The sequence below is a fragment of the Tinamus guttatus genome, unplaced genomic scaffold, assembly GCF_059628265.1.
Source record: "Tinamus guttatus ecotype Peru unplaced genomic scaffold, ASM5962826v1 Tinamus_guttatus_pri_ptg000202l, whole genome shotgun sequence".
NCBI classification, from domain to species: domain Eukaryota; kingdom Metazoa; phylum Chordata; class Aves; order Tinamiformes; family Tinamidae; genus Tinamus; species Tinamus guttatus.
Genome location: NW_028288736.1, coordinates 4,097,340 through 4,112,865, shown reverse-complemented (window position 1 = coordinate 4,112,865; position 15,526 = coordinate 4,097,340). Strand labels below are relative to the sequence as shown.

The 15,526-nt window shown below is 38.1% G+C and overlaps 2 protein-coding genes across 2 annotated transcripts in view; both read right to left on the bottom strand.

Moving 5' to 3' along the window:
• Window positions 1–2,950: 2,950 nt before the first annotated feature.
• On the bottom strand, window positions 2,951–8,871 carry BDH2 (3-hydroxybutyrate dehydrogenase 2). Its single transcript, XM_088524026.1, has 9 exons — window positions 8,800–8,871; window positions 8,464–8,542; window positions 6,959–7,055; window positions 6,332–6,440; window positions 5,703–5,763; window positions 5,214–5,327; window positions 4,584–4,642; window positions 3,828–3,920; window positions 2,951–3,004 (listed from the first exon to the last, which is right to left on the bottom strand). Exons 1-9 carry the CDS (start codon window positions 8,869–8,871, stop codon window positions 2,951–2,953), a joined length of 738 nt encoding a protein of 245 aa, XP_088380152.1.
• Window positions 8,872–12,005: 3,134 nt separating this feature from the next.
• The window catches only part of CENPE (centromere protein E), a 30,985-nt gene continuing 27,464 nt past the window's right edge, over window positions 12,006–15,526 (bottom strand). Inside the window, exons 40-44 of the mRNA XM_088524039.1 lie at window positions 14,923–15,035; window positions 14,327–14,424; window positions 13,636–13,798; window positions 13,015–13,280; window positions 12,006–12,132 (exon numbers count right to left, since the gene is read on the bottom strand). Of these exons, the coding sequence (XP_088380165.1) occupies window positions 12,035–12,132; window positions 13,015–13,280; window positions 13,636–13,798; window positions 14,327–14,424; window positions 14,923–15,035 (738 nt within the window). The 3' untranslated portion in view covers window positions 12,006–12,034. The remainder of the gene's footprint in view (window positions 12,133–13,014; window positions 13,281–13,635; window positions 13,799–14,326; window positions 14,425–14,922; window positions 15,036–15,526) is intronic.

The following is a 15,526-nucleotide window of genomic DNA, read 5'->3' as shown; positions in this document are numbered from 1 at the left end:
GGGGCCAGGACTCCACAAACGCCTATCTACTACCCAGAATTGCAGGTAGCCAGTAATTCCAGCTCCTGCATGCACTGCTAATAGTGGTGTAAAAGGAAGAAAAGATAAATGGAAAAAGGAAATTGGATTTCCTGCTTCAACTTAGCAGGGATGGCTTCAAGGTTGGAGGGAAAGAATCTGCTATTGTGTGTGCTGCCCTTCTTTCTGTAGGGGGAGGCTTTGACAAACCCTGCCATCTTCTCCACGCTCTTGCTTCTCAGCAACAGCTTGTTGAATTAATAAGGCCAACATAAGTGCTTAGTTCACAAGCAAACTCAGGCCAGACTTTCTTTTAAAGCTTCAGTGCCACGTGCAAACAAAATCAAGAGAAATCATGGAGCAGAATTTATAACACAGTAAAGACCTCTACCTTGGCAAGCAACCAGTAACAGACTTATTTTAAAGGAACCCTGTAAAATACATAAAAACCTTTCTAATTTCAAAATTATTACATCTGTTTGTTTCATTTTACTTATTTTAATTGTGAGGCAGGAGCAAACTGAGGCAGAGTAGAACTCTGGGATGACTGACAGGTACAGCGTGTGCGTGCCTGTAGTATTAGCTCTATTGCCCTGGCAAGGCAGGCTATCTGCTCTGCCCACACAGATAGCACAGAAAGCAATATAAATCAAGTACTACAACCACCACCAAAACAACAAGCATAGAAAAGAATAAAAATAACATGGCAAGACATGTACCAGGTGACTAGATAAAAGAGCAAGGAATAAAACACGTATTACCCAGAGAAAGACATAAGCAAGCCCTAATGCAACCTGCTTCCCCCACCCTGCTAGCTTCCAGCCCGCAAGGCCGCCACAGTCCCCCGTGTAACCCCTCCTGCTGCATCCAGCCCCAGGAGATGGAGATGCACCAAGACGGGAGTGAGATGCACAAAACCCACCTGGGGAATGGCAGGGGTGGTGGAGACAGCAGGTCCCTGCACAGCCTGTGGCAAGGCACGAGCTGCTTTGGAGAGGCGAAGGGACGATAATCCGTGGAGGGCTGCAAGCGGCAACAGCTCCGTGCCAGCTCTGGCTCCTCCTCCCCTGCTGCCGCTGCCTCGGAAGACGCGGATTCACCCGAGCAGGCAGCAGCAGCAGCCTCGCACTGCAGCTGGAGAGGATCGGAAGGGCTTCCTGGATGCCGTCTTCTCTCTCTGCACTGGGAAGGAGAGTCCCTCTCTGGCAGACAACAGGACAGGCAGCAGGGTGCGGGAGGCACCAGGATCTGAATAAAAACATTTGTGTATTTGCATTGCTTCCACCAATATACCGCTACTTCTCAAAAAACGAGCCAAGAGCATTCCTCCCCGTTCTGGTAAGCACATGCGAGTCAACAGGATGCAGCCTGTGTCTCTGCCTTATGCAGCAGGTTGGGCAGGGCAGACACGAAAGCAGCTTCAAACATGGCATGTTGCTCTTTTGTGCCTTGTAGCATCACACAGAATTAGGGCTGACTAGAAATCCGATAAAAAAAATAAAGTTGCTTTTTGATCAGGCAAAATTTTCCATAAGCACCATGAATCAGGCAAGTTGCCCCCTTGCCTGACCCGCCTCCCATCCCACCCCCCCACCCCCCCCCAAAAAAAGATGACTGAAAAGGTCAAAAAAATCCCTTTTCATATTATCACCAGAGAGAGAGGAGAAAGGTAATCAGCCAGTTCCACAAAAAAAAAAAAAAAAAAAAAAAAAAAAAAAGACGGGATTAAAGAGGTCACAAAAGCATTAAGGAACGATCTCATTTAGTAATTGTTGAAAATCGGTTGGAACAGCTGAGACTTCAGAACACACCACAAGTTTTTAGCTGTTAACACAACTGCAAAAAGCGCTGCTGATAAGGTCAAGGATAAAAGTCTGACAAAATCCTTCAAGGCACCAACTTCTCAGACCACATTTGATAAATCCACTTCTGTGCTTTAGCGTTCTGTGTGTAAAATGCAGATGGCATCATCATCTTTTCTAGCAAAACCGCTCTGACAGAAAAAAAAAGTAGTAGTCTGTATATTAAAATCAATGACCTTTAAATATTTATTTATATAACTCAGCAGATAATAAACATACCAAAATTTCTCTGAAATTCTGATTTATACATTCAAAATAGACAACCCAAGGTCCCTGTGTTGCTGCAGAGGGGAGAGCTTTTCCAAGGTAAGCCTTCCATAGTTGCTGCAGGAGTGCCTTCGCCTTCATGTTGAACTCTGAAAGCACTGAAACAGGAGCCTGTCGGGGTGATCTTTTAACATTTTAATTTACCTCAGTGAGTTTTAGAGGGGCCATTCTGGTTAACTTGTGATTTCTGCTTTACTTTATCCTTCTTGGCTGCTGGGGTCATGCTACTGAAAAACAGAAAATACTTAAGCCCCCATAAACAAACTAGACAAGATCAGAATGCTCCAGCATTAAACCCAGGATGAGTTTGAGAAATCCAATATTCACAGTATTTTCTCATTTAAAAATTGTGAGCAAGTAAATCTCACATTTATAAACAGTAAAGTTGGATTTTGATCAGACAGGTTTCATATCACTGGAAATCAAAGATTTACATAAATGTCTCCACAAATATCAAAGCGCTTAAGCCATCATTTAAAAAAAAAAAAAAAAAAACAAAGTCTAGCAGATAGTGATGTTACAGAAACATGCACAACACTAGTGTCTATTTGTGTATACATTTAGTCTCAGGAAATAATTCACATTAAGTACTCCAACGTTTCATTATTTAGGAAAAAAGTATATCAGTTAAGATCAACTTAGAGAGAGACTAGAGAGTGGTAAAAATATGCTAAACTTGTTTTCAAAGATAATGCGTTAGTGACTTAAGTCTGCAAATTATCTTAACTGAGAAAGATGATTTTTTTTATTTTTTTTTTTTTTTGTCTTTCACAGTATGAATTTCCATTTTCAGATAGGCTCAGTCACAAGCTCCATCCTCCATCGATGATTAGTTCATTGCCAGTCACATAGGCAGACTGAAATTATAGAATGAATTTTATGAATTTTAATAGTTCATGGCTATTAAGCACAAGACAATACTATTTAAAATTTATTAGAAACTGATTTCTTCTAATTTTTTTTTAAATAAAAAGCACCAAGAAAAGCACTAAGTGTAAATACACAGAATATAGAACACATCTTAAATTGAAGCCTCTCACCTAACTCAGAGGAGTGTAGCAAGTTAAAGGCATTAAGATGATAATACATCCTGAATATAAAAATTCACATAAGATGGATTTCAGAGCTCATCTGCAGCAGTAATACCTTACACTGTGATGTTATTAGCTCTGTTTAACTGAGCAGAATCTGACCAGGTCAGTCAGTAACAACAAGACTTAAATGAAGATTTAGACAATATAGAAAGCAAGATAAGCAACGGAGAGGATGACATTCTTCTCTCCAAATCAGTACTGAAGCACTAAGTTGGTTTAATGTTTCTGTAAAGCTACTAAGATGAAAATGAGAAACATTTGCCCTTGCACAGCGGCGGTAGCTGACAATTTCCCCAATTATACCTCCTTAAAGCATGTTCCAACTGTGGTACTTGGAAGAGAGCTCATTTCTGCCATAATTCACAATTATTTGGACATGAAACATCCAAGCTGTGGGTCTAAGCATGTAACACTTTTGCAGTCTCTATCAAAATTCAGAGTGTTTTGTGCATCATAGGTTGTACTCAAAAAAATGACCAGTTTATTTTTGTAATAATTCAGGTCAAAGACAATATCAAACCCCCTAAAACAGTAGAATTGTGTCTGTTGCAAAGCAGGTAGGTAGTATTTATTGTCTGGTACTTACTTCATCAGAGGCCAAGTATACAAACAGATGGGCCACTTCTTCAGCAGTAGCCATTCTACCAGTCCTCTGTCTGGCTAGAAAGTCTTTCAGTGCCTAGACATAAGGGCATTGAGTGTATCAAAACCAAAACATTTTAATCCAATTGTTTTTCCACATGTAGAAAGCAAAATTGGAAATAAGCTATGAAATCAAAACTTTAATACATTGGGTAGGGAATCTATGCTAGGAAAAGAAATTAGAAGGGTAATTTAATGATATGAATTTCAGTCTGGAAAAATACTAAGAGAGTAGACTTAATCCTCTAGTTTCAGAGTGAGGCCAATAGGAGCACTTGTGCCTTTGTTGGTAGATATTCCCAGGGCCTTCAAACTAGGATTCTGTTACCTACTTAACACGATGGGCAGTCCTAAATCATTTTTAAAACCATATGCTAGAATGCCCTATCATGGTTAGGCACTAGTTTGGGGCAAACACATGCAAAAGAAGCAGCTATACTATAAGCAATGCTGCAAATAGTTCCACAGATGACAGACACTCTGCATTCATTAAGCAAATGCCCTATGATGCCTTCTAAGGCTCAGCTTGAGCACAAGCTGATCAAATTCAAGGACACATCTTGTTATGTTACCATTTCTATTCTGAAATATGGGATATTCTGGAATCTAGGCACAAGTGAGGAAGTGTGTTTTGTTTGTTTGTTATTTTAAAATAAGTTTAGCGTTTATATACACATGATCAAACAAATTGCTTTCTAACCTGTTCTGGGTTTGGCCTGGCTTTAATTCTTTCTTGTAGAGATGGTGTGTCAACAGTTCCTAAACAAAAGTTGAAAACTCAGTAATTAAAACTCAAGTATATCAACTGACATGACAAAGAATGTGTTACCATAGATTTAAAGTGGTGTGGTATGATATGAAATCTACATGTAATGTCATAATATAAGGCAGGAGAAAGTCTGCAGAACTATCAGCTTAACATAGGAACATATATTTCAAAAGACAAAATACTTTTAGAATAAGATTGTGTACTTTTCAGATTGTTAAACAATAGCTAGCCTTCCTGGTAATCCTAGACTGCTTTTAATTTTCAGACGAACACACAAATACCACGCAATGCTTATGTAATATGCATATGTTTAGATGTCTCAGTGCTGCATTAAGAGCACTGGACTGGGCTCAGCCCAGTCTAATTATAAAAGTTACAACTTCTCTACTTTACATGTCAAAGACATTAGAAATACACCTTGTTCTTTTTGACTCTTAGTAACTTTAATTACCCTTTGACAGTTCACTGCTCCCTAATAACATCAAACCATTTTTATTTTTTATTTTATTTTTTTTAAAAAGCATTTGCTCCAAGTTACCAGAATACTGTAAGAATACTCACCCGGACATACACAGTTGCATCTGATGCCTTGCTCAATGAAGTCGGCAGCCACAGACTTTGTTAGACCAATAACTGCTGCCTTAGAAGTACTATATACGCATCTGTTCACAACTCCTAGGAGGTCAGTGCAAACGTAGCATGGAAATAATGAGAAAGAGACAGACAAGTTTGTTCTGTATGCACTTGCTTCCAGTTTGAGCTTTTCTTGTGGGACACAGTGTCTCCACAAGGATAGGCTAGCTAAAATTATTTTCATCTATGTCTGAAAAGAAAATATGTTATTTTTCAAAAAGTATAAGTTTGGCAGGTACAAACAGAAGTTTGGGAGGTGTAGAAGCCCATCTACTTACTAATTTTTTTTTTTTTTTGAGAAACACAGCTACAGTGATTACATAACAGTTATTTACTGCAAGTTTCTACAGATGCAGCACAGCAGCAGAACATTTTTAGGACAACAAAATACAAAAGCAACTTTAGAAAGCTACTCACCTTTAATGCTAGATGCCACAGAAGACATATTGATAATATTTCCAGATTTCTGCTTAATCATCTGCAAAAGAATACTTGTATTATTCAGATGTGAAGTATTTTGTCATCTGCAGGCCCAGCAGAAGAGCCCTTAACTACTACAGAAATAGCCTTAAGTGCAACTGATCTCCAAGACAAAGTTTCACTAGCATGAATAAATGTTAGACTGAAGTAGTAAAACACATTAAGACTCTCACTAAGCTTCCCTAAATCAGGGGCATCAATGACACTGAAGTGCTTCACAGGATAGTGCCCCTAGTTGCAGAAAAAGTAGTACCTTAATGCATATTTTTAAACTTTGCAGCAGTAGTTTTGCTACATAAAGCAGACCTACGTGCTGTATTGTATTACACTGGTTCCCTTGCTGCTTTGTATTTGGAGACTTTTACTTACCAATTAATCACCTCTATATTTTAGTTTAGATATATTGTCTACCCGGAGGTTCAAAGTGCTTTAGAGTAGGATCATTATAATTTCAGGACCTTCCCTATCCAAAACTGCATATTGAAATTTTTATCCCAAGGCCCACTCTGTCCCCATGGCAATGACTTATACCTTCCTCCTTTAAACACAATGCAAGGATCACTTGCCTTGGGAAGAAATGTCTTCGTCATTAGATACATGCTGCGAACATTGAGGCTCATAGTAAAATCCCAGTCTTGTTCCTCACACTCCAGAATGGTTCCATGATGAACAAACCTAGAATAAGTGCATTAAAAGTATTACTGTGTTTCACAGACCTATGGCTCTGCGTGCATATTTTTCTATTATTTTCCCGAGTAATAGCAAACCCTCCCAAACTTATCAAGTAGGTACGATAGTTCTGATCAAGACAAGAGTTTATTTCTTGTGATGAATATCAGTGCCATTCATGAAGAGAGATGTTGGCAATAGGGAAATTCCAAAAAACATACACAACACAAGCAGACCACCCGCTTTGTTTGCTGTGGTGCCAGAGGGCTATCAGCTATCAGTACAAGATACCCAGAGAGCCAGGGGGAGCTTAGAACTCAATTTTCAGAACCATTGTTTTTTTTTCTTGGTCTGGGTAACACAGCTGCACACAAATATGTCAGTTTTGATGAAAACACATGCAAATTTATATTAAGCTATAAAGCTTATTAAAATTAAAGGAATAATATGCATTCAAATTTAAGAAAGTACTTTTGTAGGACAAGAAAAAATGTAGAAAGGAAGATGAAATAGAAGCAGATTACCCTGCAATGTTACAGAGGACGTCAATCCTTTCCATCTCCTTAGCCACATTTTCTATCTGTTCCTTCTTGGTGACATCCAGAACCTTTGTTTGAATTCCTATAAAAACACAGTCTTTATCTCACTTACTTTAGGTTAAAGATCAGCAGTCTGATTTTCAGAAGTGCTGAGGTCTGCAGCTCCCATGCAACTCAAGTGACTTGCTAGGAATCATGTCCTCTTAATAGTACACAGATATGCTTGATGCTTAATGTAACAGTTAAATCAGGACAGCAATGGACAGCAGGGCCCCCCCCCACCCCCCCAAAAAAAAAACCCTGCCCTGCATGCTTCCAAAACAATTCTTTACTCTGACTAAAGAATTGCAGAGTCCATATAATCCTCATAAGCTTTCATGTCCTTTATTATTAAATAATAACTCCTTGGAACTAATTACAGGTTTCGCATACTATCACCATTGCATTACGTCTATCCATATATAACAGCTTTATAACATTTAATTAATGAGGAAAGTGCTTTAGAGTAAGCCATTATTAATTTTATATAACTAGGGATTTCATCATAGCAATAATAGAAATTATGAGAAATTGTAGCAGGCCTCTATAATATAGTTTAAGAACAGCGATGTTCTGCATTTGCAATTATTTAACAAACAAACAAAAAAGGAACACATACACATACCCTCAAAGAACATTTGAGCCCGTATTACTTTTTGCTATAAGGCCCTACTTATTTGAGGTCCTGACTACTGACACTTTGAGTGCTTATAGCACTGACTGTGTTGTGCTGTACTAAAAAGACACTAAAAACATATTAGCAATCATCATGCTTCTGTTTTGTTCAGAGAAGTTCACTGAAAGATTGAGAAATGCAATGATTTCAGAACAGGGAGACACTTTCTTCCAAACACTTTTCCGTAGAACCAGCCCTCTTCTACAGAAACATTTTAAGCCACAGCAGTGCATATCCACAGCAGTGCACAGAAGTGAAAAGAGCAAAACAAATGACACTTCCAGATGAGCTGCAACATGATAGGATATAATCTACATGTCATTTAAAATAAGAAGCTTGCAGTAATCTAACAAAACTAACTTCTCTCATTGATGTCAAGACTGACATCTTGCTATGAAATAAATAAGCTTAGGATACAGCCTGCCTGTATCCTAATTCTACTCCGCGTGTAAATATTGGGCTGTGCACCCTTCTTGAATGCACGCACCAGCTTTCTTTCCGAAAGGGAACCTGAATGTGTAGAAAAGGAGGAGCCATGCTGTACTCCAACAGTTTCCTCCGTGCTCTTGAATACCAGCATTTTACGTACAAAGTCCTTGTCACTCTGCAGCACAAAATAAAGCAATGACAATATTTAAAGACATATTCTAAATATTTTTTCCTCCTGCTTTTTAAAGTTTACCATAACCTCAAATTATATTTCAATCTACCTATAACAAAAATTGAAAAAAAAAAAAAAAAACACCAAAACTGACATCTACTTTAGATAATTTACCTGGATATTTCTCCAGTTCTTGCAGCTTAGACTTATCCATGTCTGTAGCAATGACTTGGGCTCCTTCTTTTGCAAAAGCCTGAAGAACGCAAACAAAATAAATTCAGTAAAGCAAGTAAATTGACACTAGGATACTACAGATTTTAATAGGAATAAGTATTTATTCCTGTGTTTTCTTATTTCTTTTTTGGATTGTAATAGAAGTCGGCTACAAGCAACTATCCTTCTACTTTTCATTACGGGCATGCTAGGAAGCAATGAGTATCAATAGACCAACCAAGCATAAGAGAGCAGGGCGCAGGAACGTAATGGAAGAATAATTTTTCCTCAACTCACGATAGCAGCTGCTCGTCCAATCCCCTGTGCTGCTGCAGACAGCAGTATTATCTTCCCATGAAGTCGACCCATATTGCCAACCTGTGCAGCCAGAAGATATCACAAACATTAAAAAAAAATCCCTGTACCCAAGGCTGTTTCTACTCCCAAGTCCAAGTCCTATTCACTTAGGATGTGACCCTGAATTGGGCAGTGTTCTCTGTATCAAGAGGCACCCAAAAGAGAGGGACAAGGTGTTTGAACTCAAAAGCCAGGCAATATTATTACAGAAACTAGATTAAAAAAATAATAATAAACAGAAAAAAATCTGAAGTGAAGCAGACTAGAAATAAAATAGCTTGCAAACTAGTATCTCAACTGCATGTTCTCATCTTACAAAGGGCCTCCTTACTTCCCCCCTCCCCCCCTTTTTTTTTTTTTTTTCCTCTCCTTTCCCTTTCCCCTTCTCTCTGCACAGACACCAACTTTCTATACTGCAACCAAGTAGGGACAACAGCCTCCTGAGCTCCACAAAATGACTTTCTTTCCGTGGCTCCTGCGGCCTAGTCTTTGCACACTTTGGGAATGTCCCAGCACAGCAGATTTCCTGCTCAATAGAGCAAAGGGCAAAGAACCTCTGCCTTCTCTTCCCCACTTTCCTTGTTCTCTGGGAATTATTGAGCTTGCTTGGAGCAAAAGGTAGGGTGAAAAGGAGACCTTGTGAGTGCCAGTTAAAGCAGGTAGTTTTCCTCACAGGGGGCAGGTTCTACCTCACTGAACCTGCAGCAGCCAGAAGGCCAAGTGCAGTCATGTCTCCTGCCCAGGCACACACTTTTGAGGGCATTGTTACGCTAAAAGACAGACTACTTAGAGTGACAGACAAACAAACAAAAGCCATCATTTGCACTCACACAAAGATAGCTTCAATAGGCTTATTGTTTATTTCTTAAATAAACTATGAGCAAGATGTTTTAAACCATACCCTAAAAAGTATGATTACTGTATTCCAGTCGGAATGCAACCTCTGGGCTTGTTAACTGAGCACACAAGCAACCTTTTCCCGCACTTTCAAAGTCTGGAAAGCAAAGTTTTTATATAGCCATGAGTGCAGAAATCTCATGAACATGTAATTTTTAGCAAGAGTTTCAAGTATCAGAAAAATCACCACCAAGTGCTCACTCACAACACAGGAAGATCTTAGTTACTGACATGTCTTTTCAGTGGAAAAATTCTAATTAGCCAGAGTACTTCCTCAAATCATCATTACTCACATGTTAAGCAAAATATGCTAGCAATGTATTTCCTCCAATTAGCAGGTTTTCTGAATAAGTCTTGGTCATTCTAGCAATATTAAGCATTTAAAATATGACAATATAATCACTCACCAGAAGGCCTCCAAAAAACTTGGTACGCTTACTGACCTTTGTACGAAAGGAAGTTTTCAAGTTTTGCTCTGCTTGTTGGGATTTGTAGTTCAACTGTTGCATTTCTCTGTAGCAGCATAATTTCCTTAAGAAACATGCTGCCATCTAGCGAAACTCTAGGTTTAAGAGTGAGATTTCTCCTGCAAGGTGGATAGCAAAAGGAAGGGGGGAGAAAAAAAAAAAAAAAAAAAGTCCCCACACCTCTACCAACATACCAGAGTTAGGAAGGGGATCTAGAACTTGTGTATTTTGGGCTAGCCATTTCTATAAAAGGTAATCCAAAACACTTCCCAAAAGTTTAGAGCTACAAACACTTTAAAATTCCTAGCAGTCCTAACAATCAGCAGTTACTGGCATTCAAGGTAAACAGACAGTCATGCCATGGGTAAAGATCTAAGAAGTACCTGCCTCCATGAGGTGAGTAATTCTAGTGTAACTGTTTCAAGAAAGCAGCAGCTTACCAAAACAGGAGTTATTTCAGTGCTCAGGAATGCACCAGTGTTATCATTTGCTTACAATTTTGTCTAACCCATAGAGAAATACTTAAGGCGACATTCAGCACGGCTTTCGCATGAAATAAGTACACATGCTTTTCATGTGAGTGCTTGTTAGATGTGACTAGATCACTTCAAGTGATTGTATTCTTCAAGTAGAGCTCAGGTTTTGAGCACAAAGTTTTTTTAGTTGAGGACAGGGAGAATTTAGTCTTTCAAAAATCAAGTATTTCTTGACAGAAGACTCTGTTAGAAGGGGAAAATTATATATACACACACACGTATAAATGAACAAAACATACTGCTGCAGAAACTGATTGTAGAAAAGCTAGAGAGGAAACAGACAAAAATTATAATTATGACTGAAGTGATGAAATTAATATCCTTAATCAGCATCATTTCTCCAGAAAATTCAAGTGATCAGCAAAAAAAAATATATATATTTTTACAGTTAACACATTCAAGTTTATTATCAAACAAGCCTTCTCATACAGAAAATAAAAAAAGAAATAGGTCTCACATTGTGGATAAGTACAATAGCAAAATATAAAGTCTTTTTTTGCAGGCTAAGTTGTCCACAGTTTGTTTCTGCCTCTCTACTGAGCAGAAAAACCTGTTAGTCGGTTCTATGAGATATTGTTAAAAAAAAATTCAGATATCCAACTCCACACAAGAAGTATATCTCAAGATGATGCAAAATACAGAGTTGTTCTTGGCACTATTACTGACAGAGCCTCTGAAGTATTGTAAGGAATTCTAAAGATGAAACTTTGATTCTGTGTTCTATAAACAGAAAACTGACAGTTTCAACTGCAGCATAAAGAGGTTAAAGTTGTGGTGAAAACACATTCCCCAGGGCCCTATGAAAACATGATGCAGAAATGGATGCAGAAGAAAAAAGTTATGAGGACAGATGTGTCTACTTCAACATCATCCAGATACAAATATCAACAGCTCAACAGCTCAGAAGAGCTGTATGAATGACAGAATGAAAAGTTGAAGATTGAGAAGTTTCACAGTAGATTATTTTTGACCATCCATTTCCATCTTCTCTTCAGAATATAGCTTCTGCTATCTTTTCCATCCAATGGTAAAATGACCAAGGCAAACCACAGCATCAGTAGGTTACAGGTAGCATTACTGTTTCTCCATTTATGTTCTTCTATTTCAGCTTTTATGGCCACAGAAAGTAGCAGCTCCAAGAAGCAAGGAATATCTATATGCTACCAGAGCCTAGTAGATTTGTTCAAGAGGATGATGGCTTTTAACCTGAAGCAGTCATTTTCTGTGTATGCAGGTTCCAGCTGTTCCACTGTAGACAGCTTACAGACAACACCTTTATTGGGTGGTACAATCAGGTGCTTTATCTCCTCCTGAAGTTCCAAACCACTGCCTAAGGTGTTCTTCTGTAGGCTCGATTCCTGCAGGTGGTGTACCTATACAGAAAACAAAAACATTAAAGTAACACGTGCAGACTTTCCTAGATGTACAAGCAGTAGGAACACAGCAATTTAATCCAGACTAGTGCTTTAGATGTCAGCTATCAAAGCTTGCCTCTAATCTCAAAGACAGGAACATGACATTCTGAGGAAGGCTGTACTATTAGCTAGCTGACTATCACAAGAAATAGTACCAAGTTGAATCATATTCGTTCTGGCAGTCTGTTGTTAATACCTCAAACTGATAATGTCTTCAGCACATGTGCTGGGGTCTTCCAAGTCATTAAAACAATGCATAACAATGAAGACAGTTGGTTTTATTTGCTAAGAGAGATCACTACAAGATTTCCCCAGAACTCAGTAGGGTAGAAATCAATCAGCAGCAGGGCTGAGAAGAAGATACCAAAACTGCTGTTACTGCAACTAGAGAAAGACAGACGGACTGATTTCAGTGTCAAAGACCAAAATCTACCATCTTAATCAAGTCCAGAAAACAGTTAATTTTGCAGCTAACACTCCATACACAACAGTGGTCCATGCAAGTAAATTCTGCCAGATATTTGTACTTAAAGTTACCTATCCAGTATCCCATGCTGCTTTTTAAAGCAGTTATCAACACTTTCACTGAAGTGAAAGAAAACTGTCTGGATATTCAGACCCTTAAGAGCTATTTAGGATCTATAGCACATATATAATCTTCATGGCTTCAGCTGGCCAAACCCTCAACAATCAAATGACAAGGCATTCAAAAAACCCCTCTGTTGCCATGCAAGTTTCAGGTTTGAGTACATAAAGTACAGCTCAGCTACTCTCCTTCACAGACCACCCTTTATATTTTGTTCCTACTAGTCTTAAGAGTCTTATGTCTCCATAACATACCTGTTGGTGCAACTAAGTTGGAATTATCAAAGAAACCTGTTGGGTAAGTCAGTGGCAGAGACTTTGGTGTATCCCGTGTCACAGTTTCCTGAGAGCGAGGTTCCTTGGTGGGAGAAGGCATTTGCTCTTTAAGAGAGCTAATTTGCACCACTTTCCTTGGAGACCTTGGGATTGTCTCCTGAGTAGTTTCTCTTGAGAATCGTTCTTTTAGTTTTAGTGCTCTTTCTTTCCATTTTCTAAGTTCTTCTTTCAGTTGAAGCTCATTACTGAACAGCAACAAAGGAAGAACAACACACAAGGAAGACAAAAATCTGAAGTAAGTTTAAGTGAAAACAAAAAACAAACAAATCCCACACCTTGACCCTTCTCCCCCTCCCCTGCCTCCAACTCCTTTTTAACAGTTAAGTACACATACCACAGTTTTACCTTATAACTCTTAAGCAAAGCATGTTCTCAATAATTCTCTTAACTTCAAAGATATAGATTCACTTCCCCCCCCCCCCCTCTTTTTTGGGTCTTATATTTAGATTAGTTACCTCTATAGATTTCTCAAAGAAATAGCTACAATCACGCACTGTTAAAAAACAACCTATTTGGCATGTTGATTTGCTTTATACTTACCTTATCAGGAGATCATTTTGTTTCTTCAGCTGCAAGTTTTCTTTCTGCAGTTTAGCTTGTTCAGATTTTAAAACAAGCATTTGTGTGCTCTGCACAATCCCACTGCCACCACCACAAGTAAGAGGCATTTGCGGTTGCTGAGGAGCTTCTTTTTCTGACACCACTAGAAAATAGTTTATACAAATATGTGTTATGTGCACAGTACTTGCAAGCAAATCAATATATTTCAACCAATCAATATATTTAAACCATGCGTATATAAGATGGAAGGAAGAAATCTTGTAAGCAAACCTGAATAGATTACAAGTGCCATTACAACAGCTACTATAAACATATATATCCTGGTATATAGGATATGTATATAGTATATATACACACTACTGTACATATGCACAGTAGTATTTGCACTGACAGCAAAAGCAGTTGAAAAGATTCTTCATCAGGCCATTTAGAGTCAAAATGAATTTCAATTATGTCATAATTATGGGTAGAACTAGCTACTTATATGTGAAATCAATTAAAGAAGACATGACAGTATAATCCACAAAATCCATCAGGGATCTTAAACAGGAAAACATATACGCAAACTCTGAAGCTGTAAAAAAAGAAGGAACTTTTAGATTCTTATCGCAAAAATGTATGTAACATCACAAGTGTGTAACATTAAAAGGGTACTTGATCTTGAGTTTACCTGTAACGTCTTGCTCTTGCTGTGCTCTTCGAAGTTCTTCTTTTAGTTTTCTCAGCTGTTCTTCCTGGTCTGCCACAATAACTTTATAGTTAGCAAGTCTATATTGAGGAAAGCAGAGAAAAGAAATCATTATTTTACATGGTCTAATAGTTATTAAAGTTGTCATAGCTAGTTTCATGTCCAAAAGACCTGTCAAATAGTAGCAAATCCTGGTGATATAGGTAAATAGAAACAAAATACTTAAAAATTTCACTGACAATCACATGAGGTGAAGTGCAGAAAAAACAAACTGAATTATTCTGTGCAGTTCATTGGAAGAATGCAGAGTGCTCTTATAAACTGCTTTCCCTCTACTTCCTTTAGTCAAACTAGTTATTTGGCTTATGGCTAAACTTTTGTTGATTTTTTTTTTTTGGTGTCTGTGTAGAAAAGCATCTCTTATAAACTTAAGAAATGTATACAGTTTTTAGTCTTTCTTTGGAATTCAGCTAGAATAAGAACTGAGGATATCTAATAATGAATGTAGCTTCTGATTTTTCCCCCACAACATGAGAACTAAGCAGTTAAAAAGCTTAAAATGTAGGACTTGAGCTTACTTCTTATCAAAGGAGTTGGATTGTTTCATTCTTTCCATATCATATTTTACCAACTGCATTTTGAGATGATCAATTTCGTCTTTATACAGCTCAGCACCTTTATCTAGCTTTACCTAAATAGGGAAAAAAGACATCTAGTATCAAGAAAAAAAACTGCTATTTGTCAGTAATGAATTTGGGGGCTGCTTGGTTTACACCATTATTATAGCCTACCAGATTTTGCTATACAAGATTAAAAGCAGAAAGTTATATCTGGTATCACCATAATATTAATTGTCAATGAAAATAACAGACATTCAGATTTGGGTTTTGTGTGCAAACATATTTAAGCTATTTTTGTTTACTTGCCTGCATATATAAACCTGGGAATTTTGAACTAATAAGCAAATAGTGTGTGCGTGTGTGGGGGCAGGGAGGGCAGGAAACAATCCATGCTCTTGTTTCCAAGTCCAAAATATCTGCTTCTTAGAACGTTTTAGAAAAGCATCATTTTGTACAAGCTGTAGCTTTAGCTTCTAATGTGGCAATACAGGCTCCAAATTTTGCCAGAGTGTTGCATTGTTAAGTTGTAGAGCTCTGTATTAGAATAAGGGAGTGCATTACC

Bases quoted from the DNA above. Each gene is read 5' to 3' on its own strand.
- BDH2 (XM_088524026.1), bottom strand. From the start codon at position 8,871: ATGGGTCGACTTCATGGGAAGATAATACTGCTGTCTGCAGCAGCACAG. The intron at 6,441-6,958 runs GTAATCTGCTTC...CACTTATTCTAG, and splicing joins GTCCTCTGTAACATTGCAGG to GTTTGTTCATCATGGAACCA. The intron at 3,005-3,827 runs GTAAGTACCAGA...CTATAATTTCAG, and splicing joins TATACTTGGCCTCTGATGAA to TCTGCCTATGTGACTGGCAA.